Genomic DNA, 19,264 nt, shown 5'->3' with positions numbered 1-19,264 from the left:
CAGTGCCTGTCAGTGATTGATTGTACAGGAGGAACTGGATGGGTCAGTGCCTGTCGGTGATTGATTGTACAGGAGGAACAGTATGGGTCAGTGCCTGTCGGTGATTGTACAGGAGGAACTGGATGGGTCAGTGCCTGTCAGTGATTGATTGTACAGGAGGAACTGGATGGGTCAGTGCCTGTCGGTGATTGATTGTACAGGAGGAACTGGATGGGTCAGTGCCTGTCGGTGATTGATTGTACAGGAGGAACAGTATGGGTCAGTGCCTGTCGGTGATTGTGAAGGAGGAACTGGATAGGTCAGTGCCTGTCAGTGATTGATTGTACAGGAGGAACTGGATGGGTCAGTGCCTGTCGGTGATTGATTGTACAGGAGGAACTGGATGGGTCAGTGCCTGTCGGTGATTGTACAGGAGGAACAGTATGGGTCAGTGCCTGTCGGTGATTGTGAAGGAGGAACTGGATGGGTCAGTGCCTGTCGGTGATTGATTGTACAGGAGGAACTGGATGGGTCAGTGCCTGTCAGTGATTGTACAGGAGGAACTGGATGGGTCAGTGCCTGTCAGTGATTGTACAGGAGGAACAGTATGGGTCAGTGCCTGTCGGTGATTGATTGTACAGGAGGAACTGGATGGGTCAGTGCCTGTCGGTGATTGATTGTACAAGAGGAACTGGATGGGTCAGTGCCTGTCAGTGATTGTACAGGAGGAACTGGATGGGTCAGTGCCTGTCAGTGATTGTACAGGAGGAACTGGATGGGTCAGTGCCTGTCAGTGATTGATTGTACAGGAGGAACAGTATGGGTCAGTGCCTGTCGGTGATTGATTGTACAGGAGGAACTGGATGGGTCAGTGCCTGTCGGTGATTGATTGTACAAGAGGAACTGGATGGGTCAGTGCCTGTCAGTGATTGTACAGGAGGAACAGTATGGGTCAGTGCCTGTCAGTGATTGTACAGGAGGAACTGGATGGGTCAGTGCCTGTCAGTGATTGTACAGGAGGAACAGTATGGGTCAGTGCCTGTCGGTGATTGATTGTACAGGAGGAACATTATGGGTCAGTGCCTGTCAGTGATTGATTGTACAGGAGGAACAGTATGGGTCAGTGCCTGTCAATGATTGTACAGGAGGAACTGGATGGGTCAGTGCCTGTCGGTGATTGTGAAGGAGGAACTGGATGGGTCAGTGCCTGTCAGTAATGGTGCAAGTCGTGTTTTACAAATTAATAGAATTTTTTGAATAATTGACCGATTGACTAGATAAAGGAAATACAGTAGACATAGTGGGGTAGAAATTGCACAGTGTCAGCCTGGTGGCGCAACCTGGGCAGAAGGAATGATCGCTGCGCCGGAACAGGTAGGCCCAAGGCCCAATTGAACTTGAGTCTTGGGCCTCATTTAGATTATAGAATCAGCCATCAATGTCGGGATGCTGCGACGCCGGCAATGGCCCTCACATAAGTTCCGAGAGGGAAGGTTGGACCGGGCTACGAGGTGGGGCAGGGGAGACATTGCGACGCCTGTGAAGTCGGGGGAGCACTCCTGCTCCTCCTGGCTCCCCAGGAAGGATTTTCTCCTTTTAAAATGTTTGTAATAACTTACCTTACGTTGGCTGCCGTGGGGGCCACCGAAGGATCCTGAGTGGGGTAGGCCCGACGTCATTAAAATGACTAATAGAAGCTGTCACTATTGAATTGTTTTCATTGGAAGAGCTTATTGAAAACTAGCCAATTAATTGGAGTTTAACATTAGCCTATGGCTTATTGTGTGTACACTGTTAATATATCATGGAAACCAGTCGTTAAGTAAAGGACAAGTACATCTGCACAGAAAGGGAGGGAAAATCCGAGAGAATGTGATCTCCAAAGTGCTCTTGTGTGTTTCCTAGAACCTTTAGCTTAAAGTACAGCAAACCCTGCAAGGAGGCTCCCCCACCTCCTGCTATTTTATTTTAACTTGCATTTAGACTACGCTTTTCACAACTTTGGGACGTCCCAAAGCGCTTTACTGCCAATGAAGTACTTTTGAAGTGGAGTCACTGTAGGGAATGTAAGGAAACACGGCAGTCAATTTTCTCAAAGCAAGCTCCCACAAACAGCATAGAAACATAGAAGTGAGTTAATAATCTGTTTTAGTGATATTGGTTGAAGGATAAATATTGGCCAGGACATCGGGAGAACTCCCCTGTTCTTCTTTGAATAGTGCCATGGGATCTTTTACGTCCACCCGAGAGGGCAGATGTGGCCTCATTTTAACGTCTCATCCGAAAGACAACATCTCTGACAGTGCATCATTTCCTCAGAACTGCGCTGAAGTGTCAGCCTGGATTATGTGCTCAAGTCTCTGGAGTGGGACTTAAACCCACAACTTTCTGACTCAGAGGTGAGAGTGGTACCACAAAGCCATGGCTGACATCTTGGCCATAGTTGGTGTGTAGACCAGGAAGTGAGAGGAAAAAGCAATGAAAACCTTGCTCTCAAACAGAAAAACTAAAAAGAATCCAGCATTATTGATATCTTGTACAATGAGTCTGGAGACTAGGATAATCATTCGGCAGTCAGATTTCTTTTATAACATAATGTTTATTTTCATGTGGACAGTTATGTCAGGAAGAGCACAGTTTGGTCCATTACATGTAAAGCTGTATTTCCTAGTCTGACTTTCAGTCCATTTCTAGTCATAATTTTACCTTTTTTTTAAAAAAAGAAAAATTTGCTCTGTCTGGGAGCTGCATTTAGAGGCTTGAATTAAAATACCGCAGAAAGCCACTGGAATGAACTGGGAGCAAGTTGGGACTTTCTGAAAACTTTCACAGATCTGGTATTCATCGAAATGGAGTTGACTGTATTTCAAGTTCTGGAATTAATTATACAACTGACTGCATAGTTTGACAAGTGCGATATTAAAGTGAAATATAATCTCGTGCTCTGAAGGGTGCTTTAATTCTTACTTTAATGGCCTTAAGCCAGCCGGTTCACCTCCCACCACCCCCCCTCCTCAGCTCCAGTTGGAGTGATGGGCCTAACAGTGGAACAATAACTGGGCTGCAGGTGGGACTGTTCAGCTGCAGTCTGCTTAGTCTACTGACATTGAACAGCGTAGTTCGAATGAGAAAACAGAAGCGCTAAAACTGCCTCGAATTCATTTTTCTTTAAATTCCATTGCATTATATTAATGCACCTCCCAAAACCACGACCTCCACCACCTAGAATGACAAGGGCAGCAGGTGCGTGGGAACACCATCAACTCCAAGTTGCCCTCCAAGCCACACACCATCCTGCCTTGGGATATATATCCCCCCTTCCTCCATCGTCACTGGGTCAAAATCCTGGAACTCCCTACCTAACAGCAATGTGCGAGTTACCTTCACCAGATGGGCTGCTACGGTTTAAAAGGAAGGCCCAGCATCACCTTCTCTAGGGAAACTAGGGATGGACAATAATGCCAGTCTTGCTAGTGACATCCATAATCCGAAGAATGAATTTTTAAAATATTAGTAGATTGTTGGCGTTAGAGTCACAATGTTATATGAAGTACCAGTGAAGGCCTGTTAAAATGAGTTCTTCGAATGGTTCAGTTGGAAAATGTACTGTACGGTTCTATGTGGATCTGAACTCTACCCACAAAGTACCTCATAGTTTTGATATTGGAATCTGTGCTATTAGCTGATCTCAGGCCAGAGCAGCAGTAAAGAAAAGAAGGAAAGAAAGACCAGGGGCCCGATTTTAGCAGGCGTGCGGGTTCCCGGCGGGTGGTCCATCGGGAGCGTGGAAAACGCGGACGGCGAAATGAGTGCGCCCCCCGCGCGATCGCGGGATAATTGATGCCATTAAGCCGTGGTTACGGGTTCTCCGCTCCCCAGCTGCGCGCCGGCGGCCTGCGCATGCGCATTGACGTTCGCGCGATGGTGGAGCTCCATTTAAAGGGGCAGTCCACAAAAGCCTCTCCAGCTCCAAGCAAGAGGCATCACATCATGGAGCACCCCAGGGGTAAGGCTGCACCATGGTTTTCGGACATCGCGCTCCAGCTGCTTCTGGACGGTGTGAGGAGGAGGAGGGACACGCTGTTCCCGACTGACGGACGGAAGTGCCCTGGCTCCGCCGCCAGGAAGGCATGGGCAGAGGTGGCGGCGGAGGTCAGCAGCAGGGCCAACACCACCAGGACATGGGTGCAGAGTAGAAAGCGATTCAATGACCTCACTAGGTCTGGCAAAGTGAGTACACCAACGCACCCTCCCACACCCCGTCTCCCAAATCACGCCAAACACCTCACAACCCCTTCTGCACAGCCACCACAGCGCTCCCGCAGCAATCCTCACATCCACTCAACTACCATCCTCACCGTGCCTGCACGTACCCACCGTCCCTGTCCCCACTCGAACACTACCACACACCCCAATCCCCATGCAATTGTATGGGCATGTGGCACACGCATCCTCCCATCCATCTGCCCCACGCTCAACCCACCCACACCGATGCTTGAGGCGTCTCACAATGCAATCTGCACTCACTCACGCATCTGCGTTTTGCCTTGACAGGAGAAGAGATGCAAGAACGCCAGAGAAAGGGACCGCACCGGAGGGGGCCCGCCACACCTGCTGGTACTGACGGACGCAGAGGTGGAGGCGCTGGATATCAGCCGCACGCAACATTGCCTCTCCGTGGTGGATGGCGAATCTGGGGCTGCAGAAACGGCCGGTAAGGCAAAGCTGACACTCAGCACTCATGATCGCGAATGACCTTAGCATCACCTGGCATCTGCCGCACCGTAACGTTGGTGCACATGCCTCATAGTGCCCTCTGTTCTCTTGCAGGGTCGTCTGCGAGCGCCGTGTGCGAGGAGGGCGATTCCTCAGAGGACATGCCGGTCTCTGAGGGTGCATCGTCACATATGAGCCAACCATCCACCAGCGCAGAGACACGCACCTCGGTGGGTCCCCCTCGCCAACTAGTTAGGGTTGCACATGGTGAGTCACCGCGCACGTGTGAGCATGAGCAAACCCTGGTGGCAGGGGCAGCCGCGGAGGGTCCGCGTCGGTGGGAGCACTCATCTCCAAGCTCTGCTCAGCCGGATCCAGATGCTGAACCCAGGGGGCCACCAGTCAAAAGGAGAGTCGTCGAGGTACTGGGAGAGGTGCCACGCGCATTGTCCACAATCGCGCAGGTGATGGAGGAGTCCAACTCCTGCATGCGGGCATTGGTGGCGCAGGTACAGGAGGGTATCGGCGACATAGTGTCACGGGTAGGTGCGGGAACATCTGCGTTGGAGGACAGGCTAGCCTCCCTCGAGCGTCACGCACAGCTCAACATCGAGTCCATGCAGGCCCTGACAACGGCTGTTCGGATTCAGGGTGGGCAACATTCCGCCGCCATAAACAGGCTGACGGATACACTAGAGGTGGCCTTGCAAGGCCTCACACATGCCATCCAAACTGCCGTCCAGCAGGGTGGAAGGGGTGATGTGGGCCGAGGCCATGAGAGGGATGATGGTGAACGGGGACATGGAAGCGGGGACGCTACTCAAGGTGCCCCCACGTCTCACCCGTTGCCCCCCTCTCAACCAGTGCCCGCAATGGTGCCTCCTCTCCAGGTGGCCGAGTCTGCCCCTGCACAGGTGCAGGAGGAGCAGTCTGTGGAGGTGCCCTCACGGGCACCGAAACCCAGGGGGTGTCGGCCCAAAGCATCTACCCGGTCAGGGCACGAACAGGAGCAACCTGCCACTACCTCTGCTGGAGCCACAGGGGTAGCACCACATAGGGGTTCCCGTAAACGTAAGCCAAGGGTGTTATAAGCACAAAGGGAATGCACCAGGGTGTCTGTCAATTTGTAATGTTTTTGTTTATAGTCGTTCACTAAGTACAGAGTAAACACAATCATTCTCACCACTCCTGCCACCTCTCGTCCATTCTTCTGCGGCTTGTGCAATAGGTCCCTTCCGTGCGGGCCATCATGACGACGAACACCTGGTCCCGCCCATTGGGCACACTACAGTGGGTGCAGGAGTACTGGCACCACTCTTCTGTGGAGGGGGCAGGTATGCCCCCTCGTCTGTGCACGTGATGAGATGTGAACGCCTCAGACTGTCTGATCCTAGGAGAACCATTGACATATGAGTGCCTCCCTGGCCTGGCGAGCATCCCGGTGAGCCGGTGTTCGGCCCAAGGGTCGTTCCTCATCCTCGCGCGCGTCCTCCTCCTCCTCCTCCTCCCCCTCCTCCTCCTCCACCTCCTCCTCCTCATCATCGTCGTCCTCAATGTGGGTGGCGGGTGTGGATGGGGCCTCCTCCAGCGGCACCCCTCTCTGTTGGGCCATGTTGTGCAGGGCACAGCAGACAACTATAATTCGTCCCACTCTGAATGGCGTGTATTGGAGCGCTCCCCCAGAACGATCAAGGCGCCTGAAGCGCATCTTGAGCAGCCCTATGGCTTGCTCAATTGTAGACCTGGTAGCAGTGTGGCTGTCATTGTACCGACGCTCCGGCTCGGTGATGGGGTTCCTCAGAGGTGTCATAAGCCACGTGTGCAGGGGATACCCCTTGTCACCGAGGAGCCAGCCGTTGCCGGTGTTGGGTGCGTGGAAGAGGGGCGGGACGGTGGACTCCCTGAGGACGAAGGCATCGTGGCAGCTGCCGGGGTATCTGGCGCACACGTGTAGGAATCTCTGGCGGTGGTCACAGATGAGCTGGGCGTTCATGGAGTGATACCCCTTCCTGTTGATGAACAGCCCTGGCTCATGTGGAGGTGCCCGTATTGCTATGTGGGTGCAGTCGATTACACCCTGCACCCGTGGGAAGCCAGCCACAGCATGGAAACCAACCGCCCTCTTCATCTGTCTGCGCTCGTCCATGGCGAAGTTGATGTAGTGCGAGGCCCTGTGGAACAACCCATCGGTGACCTGCCTTATGCACTTGTGTGCAGAGGACTGACAGACCCCGGTGATGTCCCCGCTGGCACCCTGGAAGGATCCGGAGGCGAAGAAGTTGAGGGCAGTGGTGACTTTGACGGCGACGGGTAAGAAGATGCTGCTTGGTCCATCCGGGAGCAGCTCGTCATTAAGGAGGCTGCAGATGTCGGCGACTACCTGGCGAGTGACTCTGAGCCTCCGTATGCACTGCTCCTCGGAAAGTCCATGAAGCTGAGCCTCGGTCTGTAGACCCTGTGCGGAGGGTAGTGCCTCCTGCGACGCATCTCTCTCTGCGGTTGCCCACCCTCCTGCTGTGCAGGTGGGTGTGCCACAGCACCGTGTTGGGGGGCTCCACGTCGCTGAGGCGGACGGCGTGGACTGCGAGGCTGCTGGGGCTGGTGATGCTGTTCGTCCTCCGAGGATGTCGAAGCGGCCCCCATCTGGCAGGTGTAGGTCTGAGGGGTTGTGCACCGTAGGTAGGTGTTTCCTTGCACTGGGGCTGCAGGTCCACGTCGGTGTATCTTCTGGCTTGGAGGGGGGTGGTGGAGGGCAGGCGTTGCCCTATGTGACGGAGTGGCCTCCTGCGTTGGTGAAGGGGTCCCCCCCCCCCTGTGGAGTGCACCTTGGCAGCTGCCACAGGCTGCTGGCTGCAACATGTCCGTTTGGAGTGAGACTGTTTCCCCCAGTATGTGAAACAGTCTCGGTTGAAGGTAAAATCCCACACTTCCTAATAAGACAGCTGAATCAGGTCATTTAATGACCTGAAATAGCTAGATAAATACTGTCAAGTGGCATCCCGCTGGCTTTAATTGCCTGCGGGATTCCCACCAGCGGGGGCTGCGCACGCACCCCCGCACGTCAGCGCGGAACCCGGAACTGGGCGGGATCGAGGCGGGATCCGGTTCCACTCCGGGTTTTCGCGATTTTCGGGGCCACCCCGCCGGGAACGCACCCGATAGTGGGTGCTAAAATTGGGCCCCTGGATTTATATAGCGCCTTTCATTAACTCAGGATGTCCCAAAGCACTTTAAAGACAATGAAGTACTTTTGAAGCGTAGTCACTGTTGTAATGTAGGAAATGCGGCAGCCAATTTGCGTACAGCAAGGTCCCACAAACAGCAATGTGATAATGGCCAAATAATCTGTTTTTAGTGACGTTGGTTGAGGGATAAATATTGGCCAGGACACTGGGGAGAACTCCCCTACTCTTCTTCGAAATAGTGCCGGGGGATCTTTTACGTCCACCTGATAAGGCAGACGGGGCCTTGGTTTAACATCTGATCCAAAAGATGGCACCTCTGACAGTGCAGCACTCCCTCAGCACTGCACTGGAGTGTCAGCCTAGATTTATTTTGTGCTCAAGTCTCTGGAGTGGGATTATGAACCTACAACCTTCTAACTCAGAGGCGAGGAAGCTACCAACTGAGCCACGGCTGACACCGTGGAGCACTAACGAGCTCTACAATCGGCCTTCTGGTTATTGAATGGAAAATCACGGAGCAAAATCACTTTTAATTATCCTGTGGGCTTGATGCTCATGGAAGTCAGGGGTCTCTGTGCTAGAGTCTGGTGAGTAATATGAAAAGCTGTTATGTTGAGAGGGTGAGAGTTGTACTGAGGAACTTTATTTTTCATTTGTTTGATACAACCACTGAACTGGAAAGCCAGATAAGGAAATGGAATTTATCCTCATTGAAAGAAAGATTATCAAGAGGTCCATAATCCAGGATTATTTGATGAGAAATTGAATCAATTAAATGCATTTTGTTTAAATACAAGAAGCACAGAAAGTGATAATTGGCTAAAGAAGCTAATGGTTAGGGAATATCATTGACCGTAGAATAATGGAAGCAGTTCCAATAATAGGGTCCAGCTGCCTGTGTTCTGGATGCACATGTTTATCATGGCGGGGGGAGGGGGTAGATCTATTGCATCAGCAGCAACACTGGCACAACTGTGCACGTGTAAGATTCAAGCAGTTGCTCATAAGTTGCATTTGTAACTTTACGCTGCTGGCAGCAGACTGACTATGTCAGGGATGGTCTGTAAATGCCAGAATTTTTTCTATAAACGACAGTTCTTATTGAGCAGGCTGAGAACTGGGAACAAAATGGTCACCCCTCCAGCAAGCATCACCATTGAGGCATCTACATTTGCCACCAGGGCCACTTTGCCCCAATGTAGACACATGTCAGCCTTCTTAGTTATGGCCATAGTTACAATGTTACTTACAGGTCAGTGAAGGGCAATTTCCACCATGCACTAAAGTATAACTCAAGAGTTATATATTAAAATAACTTAATAGAAATTGACAGAGGAAGCACAAATGGAGGGTAAAATTAATGATAATTCTTTATAACTTTGCTTTTAAGAGAATGCCTTTGGTGAGATTCTCTCTTCATCCCTGTTAGAAAGGTTGGATGTCGATTGCGGACAAAATTGTGTTTTACTGTGATTCCGTCCCCTCCCTTTGGTTAAACAGGCTGCCAACACTGACGGCCTAGGTTCAAGCATAAACAATGGCCACCTGAGTGAGATAGCAGAGGGCTGCAGTCACCTAGCAATACTGAACACATTCAGGAGAGGAGAAAAATTGGATAAAAGAATTTCTTTTTCTCAAATAAACCCGAATTATTATACAATCAACTCCAAATTGAATGCAATCATTCATATACGTGTAAGATCTAACACGATGCTCATTGATCTTGTCCAGGGAATCGATTATGGCAACATAATACTAGTGACAGTGCTGACTGCACATTTTCTGCATCATTGTGTCATGTTTTTGCATGTTGTTCCTATTTGTAACTTATATTAAAATCAGAATGTTTCATAAGTTGGGATCTTAGGTTGTTTATTTTTGTTTCAATCATTTTTTTTTACAGACACGTTTAATCAATACTTTCCACATAAAATACCTCCCGAAGTTGTCCATTAGTAGACTGTTTCCAATTAAAAGACTCAGACAAGAGTATGTGGCACATGAGACCATGCAGCAAGCATGCTCAAAGTGTCACACAATTATGTGAGAAAGAACAGCAATCAGAAAAGGCAGGAATCAAAAGGGGGGAAAGTTATTTTCAAGCAGGAGTAGAGTAGGAGGAATAAGGGATAGATAGAAACATAGAATCATACAGCACAGGCGGAGGCTATTCGGCCCGACATGCCTGTGCCGGCTCTTTGAAAGAGCTATCCAATTAGACCCACTCCCCTGCTCTTTCCCCGTAGCCTTGCAATTTTTGCCTTTCAAGTATTTATCCAATTCCCTTTTGAAAGTTACTGTTGAATCCACTTCCACCACCCTTTCAGGCAGTGCATTCCAGATCATAACAACTCGCTGCGTAAAAAAATTCTCCTCATCTTCCCTCTGGTTCTTTTGCCAATTACTTTAAATCTGTGTCCTTTGGTTACCGACCCTCCAGGCAGTGGAAACAGCTTCTCCCTATTTACTCAAAACCCCTCATAATTGAGAGATGGAAGTGGAAGAGAGAGGAAAGTGAGAAAGAAAGTAGGGAGGAATAGAGGGAGGGAGGAGCAGAGAGAGAAAATTGGAAATAAACTGGTGAGAAAGGGATAGCAGGAGGTAGAGAAAAGAAGGGAAAAGGTGGGGGAGACAACAGAGAAGAGGGAGAAGAGGGAGGGAGAAGGAAGAAGGGATGGGAGAAAAGAGAGAGAGATGGCAGAGAAGGGGAGGGAGAAAAAGATGGGAAGACAAAGGGAGAAAGAGAGAAGTATTTACATGAGAGGAATGATTGGGATAATAAGGGGGGGAGAGAGAGAGGCAAACAGAAAATGAAAGATAATGCTAGTGCTTTTTTTTATTCATTCATGGGATGTGGGCGTTGCTGGCAAGGCCAGCACATATTGCCCATCCCTAATTGCCCTTGAGAAGGTGGTGGTGAGCCGCCTCCTTGAACCGCTGCAGTCTGTGCGGTGAAGGTTCTCCCACAGTGCTGTTAGGAAGGGAGTTCCAGGATTTTGATCCAGTGACGACAAAGGAACGGCGATATATTTCCAAGTCGGAATGATGTGTGACTTGGAGGGGAATGTGCAGGTGGTGTTGTTCTCATGTGCCTGGTGCTCTTGTCCTTCTAGGTGATAGAGGTCGCGGGTTTGGGAGGTGCTGTCGAAGAAGCCTTGGCGAGTTGCTGCAGTGCATCCTGTGGATGGTACACACTGCAGCCACTGTGCGCCGGTGGTGAAGGGAGTGAATGTTTAGGGTGGTGGATGGGGTGCCAATCAAGCAGGCTGCTTTGTCCTGGATGGTGTCGAGCTTCTTGAGTGTTGTTGGAGCTGCACTCATCCAGGCAAGTGGAGAGTATTCCATCACACTCCTGACTTGTACCTTGTAGATGGTGGAAAGGCTTTGGGGAGTCAGGAGGTGAGTCACTCACCGCAGAATACCCAGCCTCTGACCTGCTCTTGTAGCCACAGTATTTATGTGGCTGGTCCAGTTAAGTTTCTGGTCAATGGTGACCCCCAGAATGTTGATGGTGGGGGATTTGGCAATGGTAATGCCGTTGAATGTCAAGGGGAGGTGGTTAGACTCTCTCTTGTTAGAGATGGTCATTTCCTGGCACTTGTCTGGCGCGAATGTTACTTGCCACTTATCAGCCCAAGCCTGGATGTTGTCCAGGTCTTGCTGCATGCAGGCACATACTGCGTCATTATCTGAGGGTTTGCGAATGGAACTGAACGCTGTGCAATCATCAGCGAACATCCCCATTTCTGACCTTATGATGGAGGGAAGGTCATTGATGAAGCAGCTGAAGATGGTTGGGCCTAGGACACTGCTCTGAGGGACTCCTGCAGCAATGTCCTGGGATTGAGATGATTGGCCTCCAACAACCACTACCATCTTCCTTTGTGCTAGGTATGACTCCACCCATTGGAGAGTTTTCCCCCTGATTCCCATTAACTTCAATTTTACTAGGACTCCTTAGTGCCACACTCGGTCAAATGCTGCCTTGATGTCAAGGGCAGTCACTCTCACCTCACCTCTGGAATTCAGCTCTTTTGTCCATGTTTGGACCAACGCTGTAATGAGGTCTGGAGCCGAGTGGTCCTGGGGGAACCCAAACTGAGCATCGGTGAGCAGGTTATTGGTGAGTAAGTGCCGCTTGATAGCACTGTTGACGACACTTTCCATCACTTTGCTGATGATTGAGAGTAGACTGATGGGGCGGTAATTGGCCGGATTGGATTTGTCCTGCTTTTTGTGGACAGGACATACCTGGGCAATTTTCCACATTGTCGGGTAGATGCCAGTGTTGTAGATGTACTGGAACAGTTTGGCTAGAGGCATGGTTAGCTCTGGAGCACAAGTCTTCAGCACTGCAGCTGGGATGTTGTCGGGGCCCATAGCCTTTGTTGTATCCAGTGCACTCAGCCGTTTCTTGATATCACGTGGAGTGAATCGAATTGGCTGAAGACTGGCTTCTGTGATAGTGGGGATATCGGGAGGAGGCCGAGATGGATCATCATGTGAAAGGACAGATCTTAAAAAGGATTAAAATTGAAGCAAAAAATGCTGGATAACTAGTGCAAGTTTTTTTTTTCTGTTGTCTCTGCTTCTGTTCTATCTCTTGACCTGTATGTCGGGTCTCATTGTCCTCACACTGCTAGAAAACTATCAAATCAATGCCACTTCAACAAAAGAATACTGCTCATCGTATAAAAGAAAACAATCTCCCCCTCTCTCTTACTGCACACACGCACGCAAACGCACACGTGCCCATATGATATAAAGTCAATCACTGCATTAGTGGGAAGGTTCATTTGCCAAGAAAAACCTTGTTTGTATCATGAGTTGTAATCCATAATTTACTTTTCCACTGTTAAAATTCTAGACCTGACACACACAAACCACATGCTTCTAACTGCAGAAGCACAGTCATTTCTTTAAAATGTTAAGCCAAATATTTCGCAATCAGAATTCTTGCTCAGGCAATCCAAGCTTTCTCGCCAGTACTGTCTGCACACTGGAACAGAAGAGAAAGCATTTACCTTTCATTCGAATAGAATCGGTAAAGGCTACTTAGCTCATCAAGCCCTCCCCACCGCCCCTCCCCACCCCCCCACCCCATCCACAGACCATGTGCAATCTATCCTATCATGGAGTCAACCCAATTCGTCTAAAGTCTTGACAAAGAGTTATAAAAACTCGTTGATTCTCAAAGCCAAACTCCAGAATGTTCCTCCATCCTCACATCTCTACTATTAACCTCTAAACAAATGATCCTGCCCAGCCTCAAAAGAACAGAACCCATAATGTCCTGTGTAGCATTAGATCATCTCACTCCATACCTATCCCTAGAACCTCGCATCTTTTTGAAGGAGTTAATTCATTGTCAGATCAACTGCTTTTGCCAGGAAACTGCTCCGTATAACCTGCCAACAATGATGATTTTGTGATTCACAGGGTTAGAAAGGAAAGAGATTTTTTTTTCTCTCTTCCTCCCTTCTGCCCCATGAATCACATAAATTAACACAATGGTGCAAAAGCAATAAATTGTTAAGAAAGTCACAATCTTTGGCCATGATGACTACTCTGTGTGGAACAAAAAGTTTCTTCCAATCCTATAAATTACTGCCAGGTATTACCACGTTCATATCACATTTCTCTGTCCACTCTTTCAACGGAGACATAGGGAACTCATTTAAAGTAAATGAGTTAAGTTCTCTGTTAAAATAGAGGACAGAGGAATGGATAAGTGAGGTAGTGCATTTTGGTAGGAAGAATAAAGAGTCCACATACTACTTGGCTAATAAGGGGGTAATTTTAACCTAACTGGCTGGGCGGGAATCCCATGGGATCGGGTGGAACCCTGGTTTTACACCCCACCCAATATTACTCACCACAGACTTCAATGGAGAGTAAAATCGGGCGGGGTGTAAAACCAGCGTTGCCCCCGATCCCCTCAATTTCCAGACAGGCGGGTTAGGTTAAAATCACCCCCCAAGAATCTAAATGAGATAAAGGAGCAAAGGGATCATGGGATACAGATATACAAATCACTAAAAGTAGCGACACAGGTTATTAACGCCATTAAAAAAAGCAAATCAAGCACTGAGGGCACTCATTTCTAGAGGGATAGAATTGAAAAGCAGAGAAATTATGTTAGACTTGTATAGAACCTTGGTTAGACCACACTTAGAGTATTGTGCTCAGTTCTGGTCTGCATATTATAGAAAGGATATAGATGCATTGGAGAGGGTACAACAAAGATTCACAAGGGTGATAACAGAACTGAGAGGATATACTTATCAGGAAAGGCTGAACAGGCTGGGGCTCTTCTCTCTAGAAAAGAAAAGGCTGAGGAGTGACCTGACTGAAGTCTTTAAGATAATGAAGGGGTTCGATAGGGTAGACGTAGAGAAAATGTTTCCACTTGTGGGGGAGTCCAAAACTAGAGGTCATAAATATAAAATAGTCACCAATAAATCCAATATGGAATGCAGGAGGAACTTCTTTATCCAAAGGGTGGTAAGAATGTAGAACAATCTACCACAAGGAGTAGTTGAGGCAAATAGCATAGATGCATTTAAGGTGAAACTAGATACACAACTGAGGAAAAAAGGAATAGAAGGATATGGATTAGATGAAGTAGGGAGGGAGGAGGCTCGTGTGGAGCATAATCGCCGGCATTGACCAGTTGGGCCGAATGGCCTGTTTTTGTTCTGCAGTTTTGATGTAACTTTACAAAGAGCAAATTCTGGGCTTAAACATTTACTTTCACTTGAGACTTGTTCATTTGAAGCCTGTGTCCCTCTTTTCTGAGGAAAGCTCTGAAGAAAGCATGCCTGCAGTAAGGATTGTCCCACTGAAGTGAACAAGAAACATCTGGACTTGCTCTTAAATATAACCATATAATTGAAGTGCAGTGATGTGTACATAGAGAAGGAATAATAGCTCCCAAGATTACCAGCCAATAATTTCATCAAGCGATTTAGAGGGCACCAAAGAATGAAATTTATAATCATCGTTGATGTTGCCTGGAAGTTACTTGCATTCACCCGCTATAATTCTTTATAATATATACTGTAGAGCTGCAGAGGCTATTGTATTTCATATTTAATCTGTGAGGGGATGGGGTGCATACTGGTGGCAGATGTCATGGTGAGCATCAACAGCAAGCATGCTCCATGAACCTGACATGTGATGGCTTTTTCACTGAAGGATTAGCAACCTTGGCATAATCACTGCACATTTATGAAATGATAATGTCCAGAATATAGAACAGGTATGGTGCTAAAGATAGCTGAATCTTTTGTTAGAGAAGTGCTAGTATTTTGCTCTTGATGTCAAAACTTGCATCAAATAAAGGTATAATTGTAGACCTCTGCTGACTTTCAATTGAATGTGAATACTCACCTGTATATTCTGTTCTAATAAGGGTATTCAGGATTACGGAACTAAGGCGGGTAGATGGAGTCAAGATACACATCGGCCTTGATCTAATTGAATGGCGCAACAGGCTCGAGGGGCTGAATGGCCTACTCCTGTTCCAATGTTCCTATGTTCTATCCACTGTGATAAAACAGCCATTGCTTAAGGGCTTCTGAAGCTCAACAATTAAAAGTCCGTTTCCTAGGGCTGCACCCTGAAAACACTGCTACAAGGTGCAGGAGTGGGGGGGCGAGGTGATCCTCCCTCACATTTTTCCTTTCTCCCTCGAGAGAAACTCTTCACCTCTGCTTCACTGAGATCTCATGTAAAGGATCACAGGCTCTTAGTGTGTTTGAATTCAGATCCGAGTACAGTCTGTTCTGAAAAATACATCTATCCAGCGGCCATGTTGGATGCTACAGCTGGTATGTTATTCATCAGCCGCTACATTTTTAAATTATATTTCTTTTCACCAGTTTTCTCCCCATCTCTCCTGAAGACTGCTCAGCTGAGATACAACAATAACTTGCATTTATACAGTATCTTTAAAGTAGTAAAACATCCCAAGGCGTTTCACAGGAACGTAATCAGACTGTTCCACAGATGCAATCACCAACTAAGCCATCCAGGCACATGAATGACGATAATTTCTGACTTACTTAATGGTGTTCTGTGTAAAGAAGAGGCAGCATGATATGGAAGAGAAGATAATAGAGCTGGTGAAGACTGGCAGATTATGTACTGTCACATGACTGATCTTATTAGTGTTACAAATTGTCTTTTTTTTGAGGCAAGCTACCGATAAAGACACAACGCACAACATGTAAACAGTTAATCAGCACAAGAACAACCTCACCACCCCGCCCCCACATACACCCTTCCCATCCCCCCACCACCCCAGAGCATCGTCAGAGGCAATAAACTTACAAAATTGTATTTTACTGACTTACTTTGATATGAGCCGCTGAGTCTGGGACAGTCTGAATCATGTCCTTTTGCTGAGCTAAAGGGTGTAACAATGAGGCAGGCCTCACAACTCCTGCGTACAAGGGGGAGAAAATGTAATTAGACCATTAGGTGAGATGAAGTCCTCTATGTGTGGAGCCGGTGAATTTGCAATCCAATATATCAAACAAATACGGCACAAACTGTGGCAGTCAATTTGGTGGCCAAATTTAAAGAGATCAGATTTAACTACGGAAACATATTTTTAAAATGGCCAGAAGCTGATGATGTCAGTTATATTCTAGACTAACCCCAACACATTGAGCTTTCCAATTTCATAAATAGTCCAAAATAGTCCAATGACATCAGATGTTTTGAATAATGAAATCGTTTTTGGTTAAGGAGCTGGTCCTGTGATTTTTTTTTAAATGCAATAAAAAAGTTTCATAAATATGATAACCCATGGAGGTTCTGCAACATTTTCAAACAAAATACTGCATTTTGAAAATAAGTGAGTGCTCATTTTAACCCTTCCTGGCAAAGTATTCACCTCCAGGAATGATTGGGCTACTGGGGCCAATCCAGTGAAACCAAATCACTATTGGGTGTTTGCAAATTAGGTTTGAGATTGGTCTGGTTGCAACTATTAGACAAGCCTGTCAATCTTCAGAGCTCTAGCTGTTTATGGCTGGTTTTCAACCAGAGTCCAATATTGTCCACGTTGTTAAAATCGATTTGTTTTAAAAGGGTATAGAATAAAGAGATTAGAGTAGGCCATTCAGCCCCTCGAGCCTGTTCCGCCATTCAATTAGATCATGGCTGATCTGTATCTTAACTCCATCTACCTGCCTTGGTTCCATATCCCTAATTCGAGACGTTAAACCGAGGCCCCACCTGCACTCTCAGTTGGGCGTTAAAGATCCCATAGCACTATTCAAAAATGAGCAGGGGTGTTCTCCCCGGTGTCCTGGCCAATATTTAACCCTCAACCAACATCACTATAACAGATCATATGGTCATTATCTCATTGCTGTTTGTGGGACCTTGCTGTTTCCTACATTTTAACAGTGACTACACTTCAAAAGTATTTCATTGGCTGTAAAGCACTTTGGGGCATCCTGAGGTCATGAAAGGCACTATATAAATGCAAGTTCTTTCTTTATTTCACTGACATGAGTTTGAATCTTGGGCACTCCTTGCTCGGAGATGGAGACTTTACCTCTGACCGTCAGGATAACTTTGTTTTATTTATATCTAACATACCTTAATAGGGCAAGTTTGCTGATTACTTTCCTGTTGCCAGTGTGCATCAGAACAGCGTGAGTGCATTGCCCATGATTTTCCTATCCGTGCTGGCAAAGGGCTACGTACGTCACTACAGATAAGGATGCAGAAAATCCACCATAGACTAGGCTTGTATTCCCTCAAGTATAGAAGATTAAGGGGTGAGCTAAATGAGGTGTTTCAGATGATAAAAAGAGTTAATAGGGTAGATATAGAGAAACTATTTCCTCTGGTGGGGGAGTCCAGAACTTAAAATTAAAGCTAAGCCATTCAGTGGTGATGTCAGAAAGCACTTCTTCACACAAAGGGTAGTGGAAATCTGGAACTCTCAACCCCAAAAAGCTGTTGAGCTGGGGATCAATTGAAAATTTCAAAACTGAGATTGATAGATTTTTCTTAGGCAAGAGCAATCCAGCTAGTCCCATTCCACCGCCCTTTCCCCGCAGCCCAGCAATTTTTTTCCCTTCAAGTATTTATCCAATTCCTTTTTGAATGCCAGGATTGAATCTGCCTCCACCACCCACTCAGGTAGCGCATTCCAGATCACAACCACTCACCGTGTAAAAGAGTTTTTTCTCATTTCACCTTTGGCTCTTTTGCCAATCACCTTAAATCTATGTCCTCTGGCTCTTGATCCTTTCGCCATTGGGAACAGTTTCTCTCTAACTACTCTGTCTAGACCATTCATGACTTTGAATATCTCTATCAAATATCCTCTCAACCTTCTCTGTTCTAAGGAGAACAACCCCAGCTTCTTCAGTGCCTCATCCCGGGAATTATTCTAGTAAATCTCTTCTGCACCTTCTTGAAGGCCTTCACATCCTTCCTAAAGTGTGGTGCCCAGAACTGGGCACAATACTCCAATTGTGGCCTAACAAGTGTTTTATAAAGGTTCATCATAACCTACTTGCTTTTGTACTCTAAGCCTCTATATATGAAGCCCAGGATCCCGTATACTTTCTTAACCACTTTCCCAACCTGCCCTGCCACCTTCAATGATTTATGCCCCTATACCCCCAGATCTCTCTGTTCCTGCACCCCCGTTTAGAATTGTACCCTTTACTTTATATTGCCTCTCCTCGTTCTTCCTACTGAAATGTATCACTTCGCACTTTTCTCTGTTGAATTTCATCTGCCACGTGTCCGCCCACTCCACCAGCCTGTCTATGTCCTCTTGAAGTCTATCACTATCCTCCTCACTGTTCACTACCCTTCCAAGTTTTGTATCATTTGCAAATTTTGAAATTGTGCCCTGTACACCCAAGTCCAAGTCATTAATATATATCAAAAAAAGCAATGGTCCTAGTGCTGACCCCTGGGGAACACCACTGTATACTTTCCTCCAGTCTGAAAAACAACCGTTCACCACTACTCTCTGTTTCCTCTTACTTAGCCAATTTTGTATCCGTGCTCCACTGCTCCCTTTATTCCATGGGCTTCAACTTTGATGACAAGCCTATTAATTGGCACTTTATCAAACGCCTTTTGTAAGTCCTTATACACCAAATCAAGTGCATTGCCCTGATCGACCCTCTCTGTTACCTCATCAAAAAACTCAATCAATTTGGTTAAACATGATTTGCCTTTAACAAATTCGTGCTGGGCTTTCCTTAATTAATCCCTACTTATCCAAGTGACTGTTAATTTTTTCCCGGATTATCGTTTCTAAAAGTTTCCCCACTACCGAGGTCAAATTGACTGGCCTGTAGTTGCTGGGTTTATCCTTACACCCATTTTTGATCAAGGGT

The 19,264-nt window shown here is 47.3% G+C and overlaps 2 protein-coding genes across 5 annotated transcripts in view; one reads left to right on the top strand and one right to left on the bottom strand.

The window, feature by feature from the left end:
* The window catches only part of erg (ETS transcription factor ERG), a 229,171-nt gene that overhangs the window by 170,570 nt on the left and 39,337 nt on the right, over positions 1–19,264 (bottom strand). For 3 of the 4 annotated variants that reach the window (XM_067993299.1, XM_067993297.1, XM_067993302.1), the window contains one exon: positions 16,238–16,326. The exons of the other annotated variant lie outside the window; for it this stretch is intronic. In XM_067993299.1, the coding sequence (XP_067849400.1) occupies positions 16,238–16,276 (39 nt within the window). In that variant the 5' untranslated portion in view covers positions 16,277–16,326. Of the gene's footprint in view, positions 1–16,237; positions 16,327–19,264 lie in introns of those variants that run through there. 4 annotated transcript variants of the gene reach the window in all.
* Positions 1–19,264, top strand: part of kcnj15 (potassium inwardly rectifying channel subfamily J member 15) — a 277,287-nt gene that overhangs the window by 232,789 nt on the left and 25,234 nt on the right. The gene's annotated exons all lie outside the window — the stretch shown is intronic.

The sequence above is a fragment of the Heptranchias perlo genome, chromosome 11, assembly GCF_035084215.1.
Source record: "Heptranchias perlo isolate sHepPer1 chromosome 11, sHepPer1.hap1, whole genome shotgun sequence".
Lineage (NCBI taxonomy): Eukaryota > Metazoa > Chordata > Chondrichthyes > Hexanchiformes > Hexanchidae > Heptranchias > Heptranchias perlo.
The sequence above is the reverse complement of the archived record's forward strand: the minus strand, read 5'-3'. Positions and strand labels throughout refer to the sequence as shown.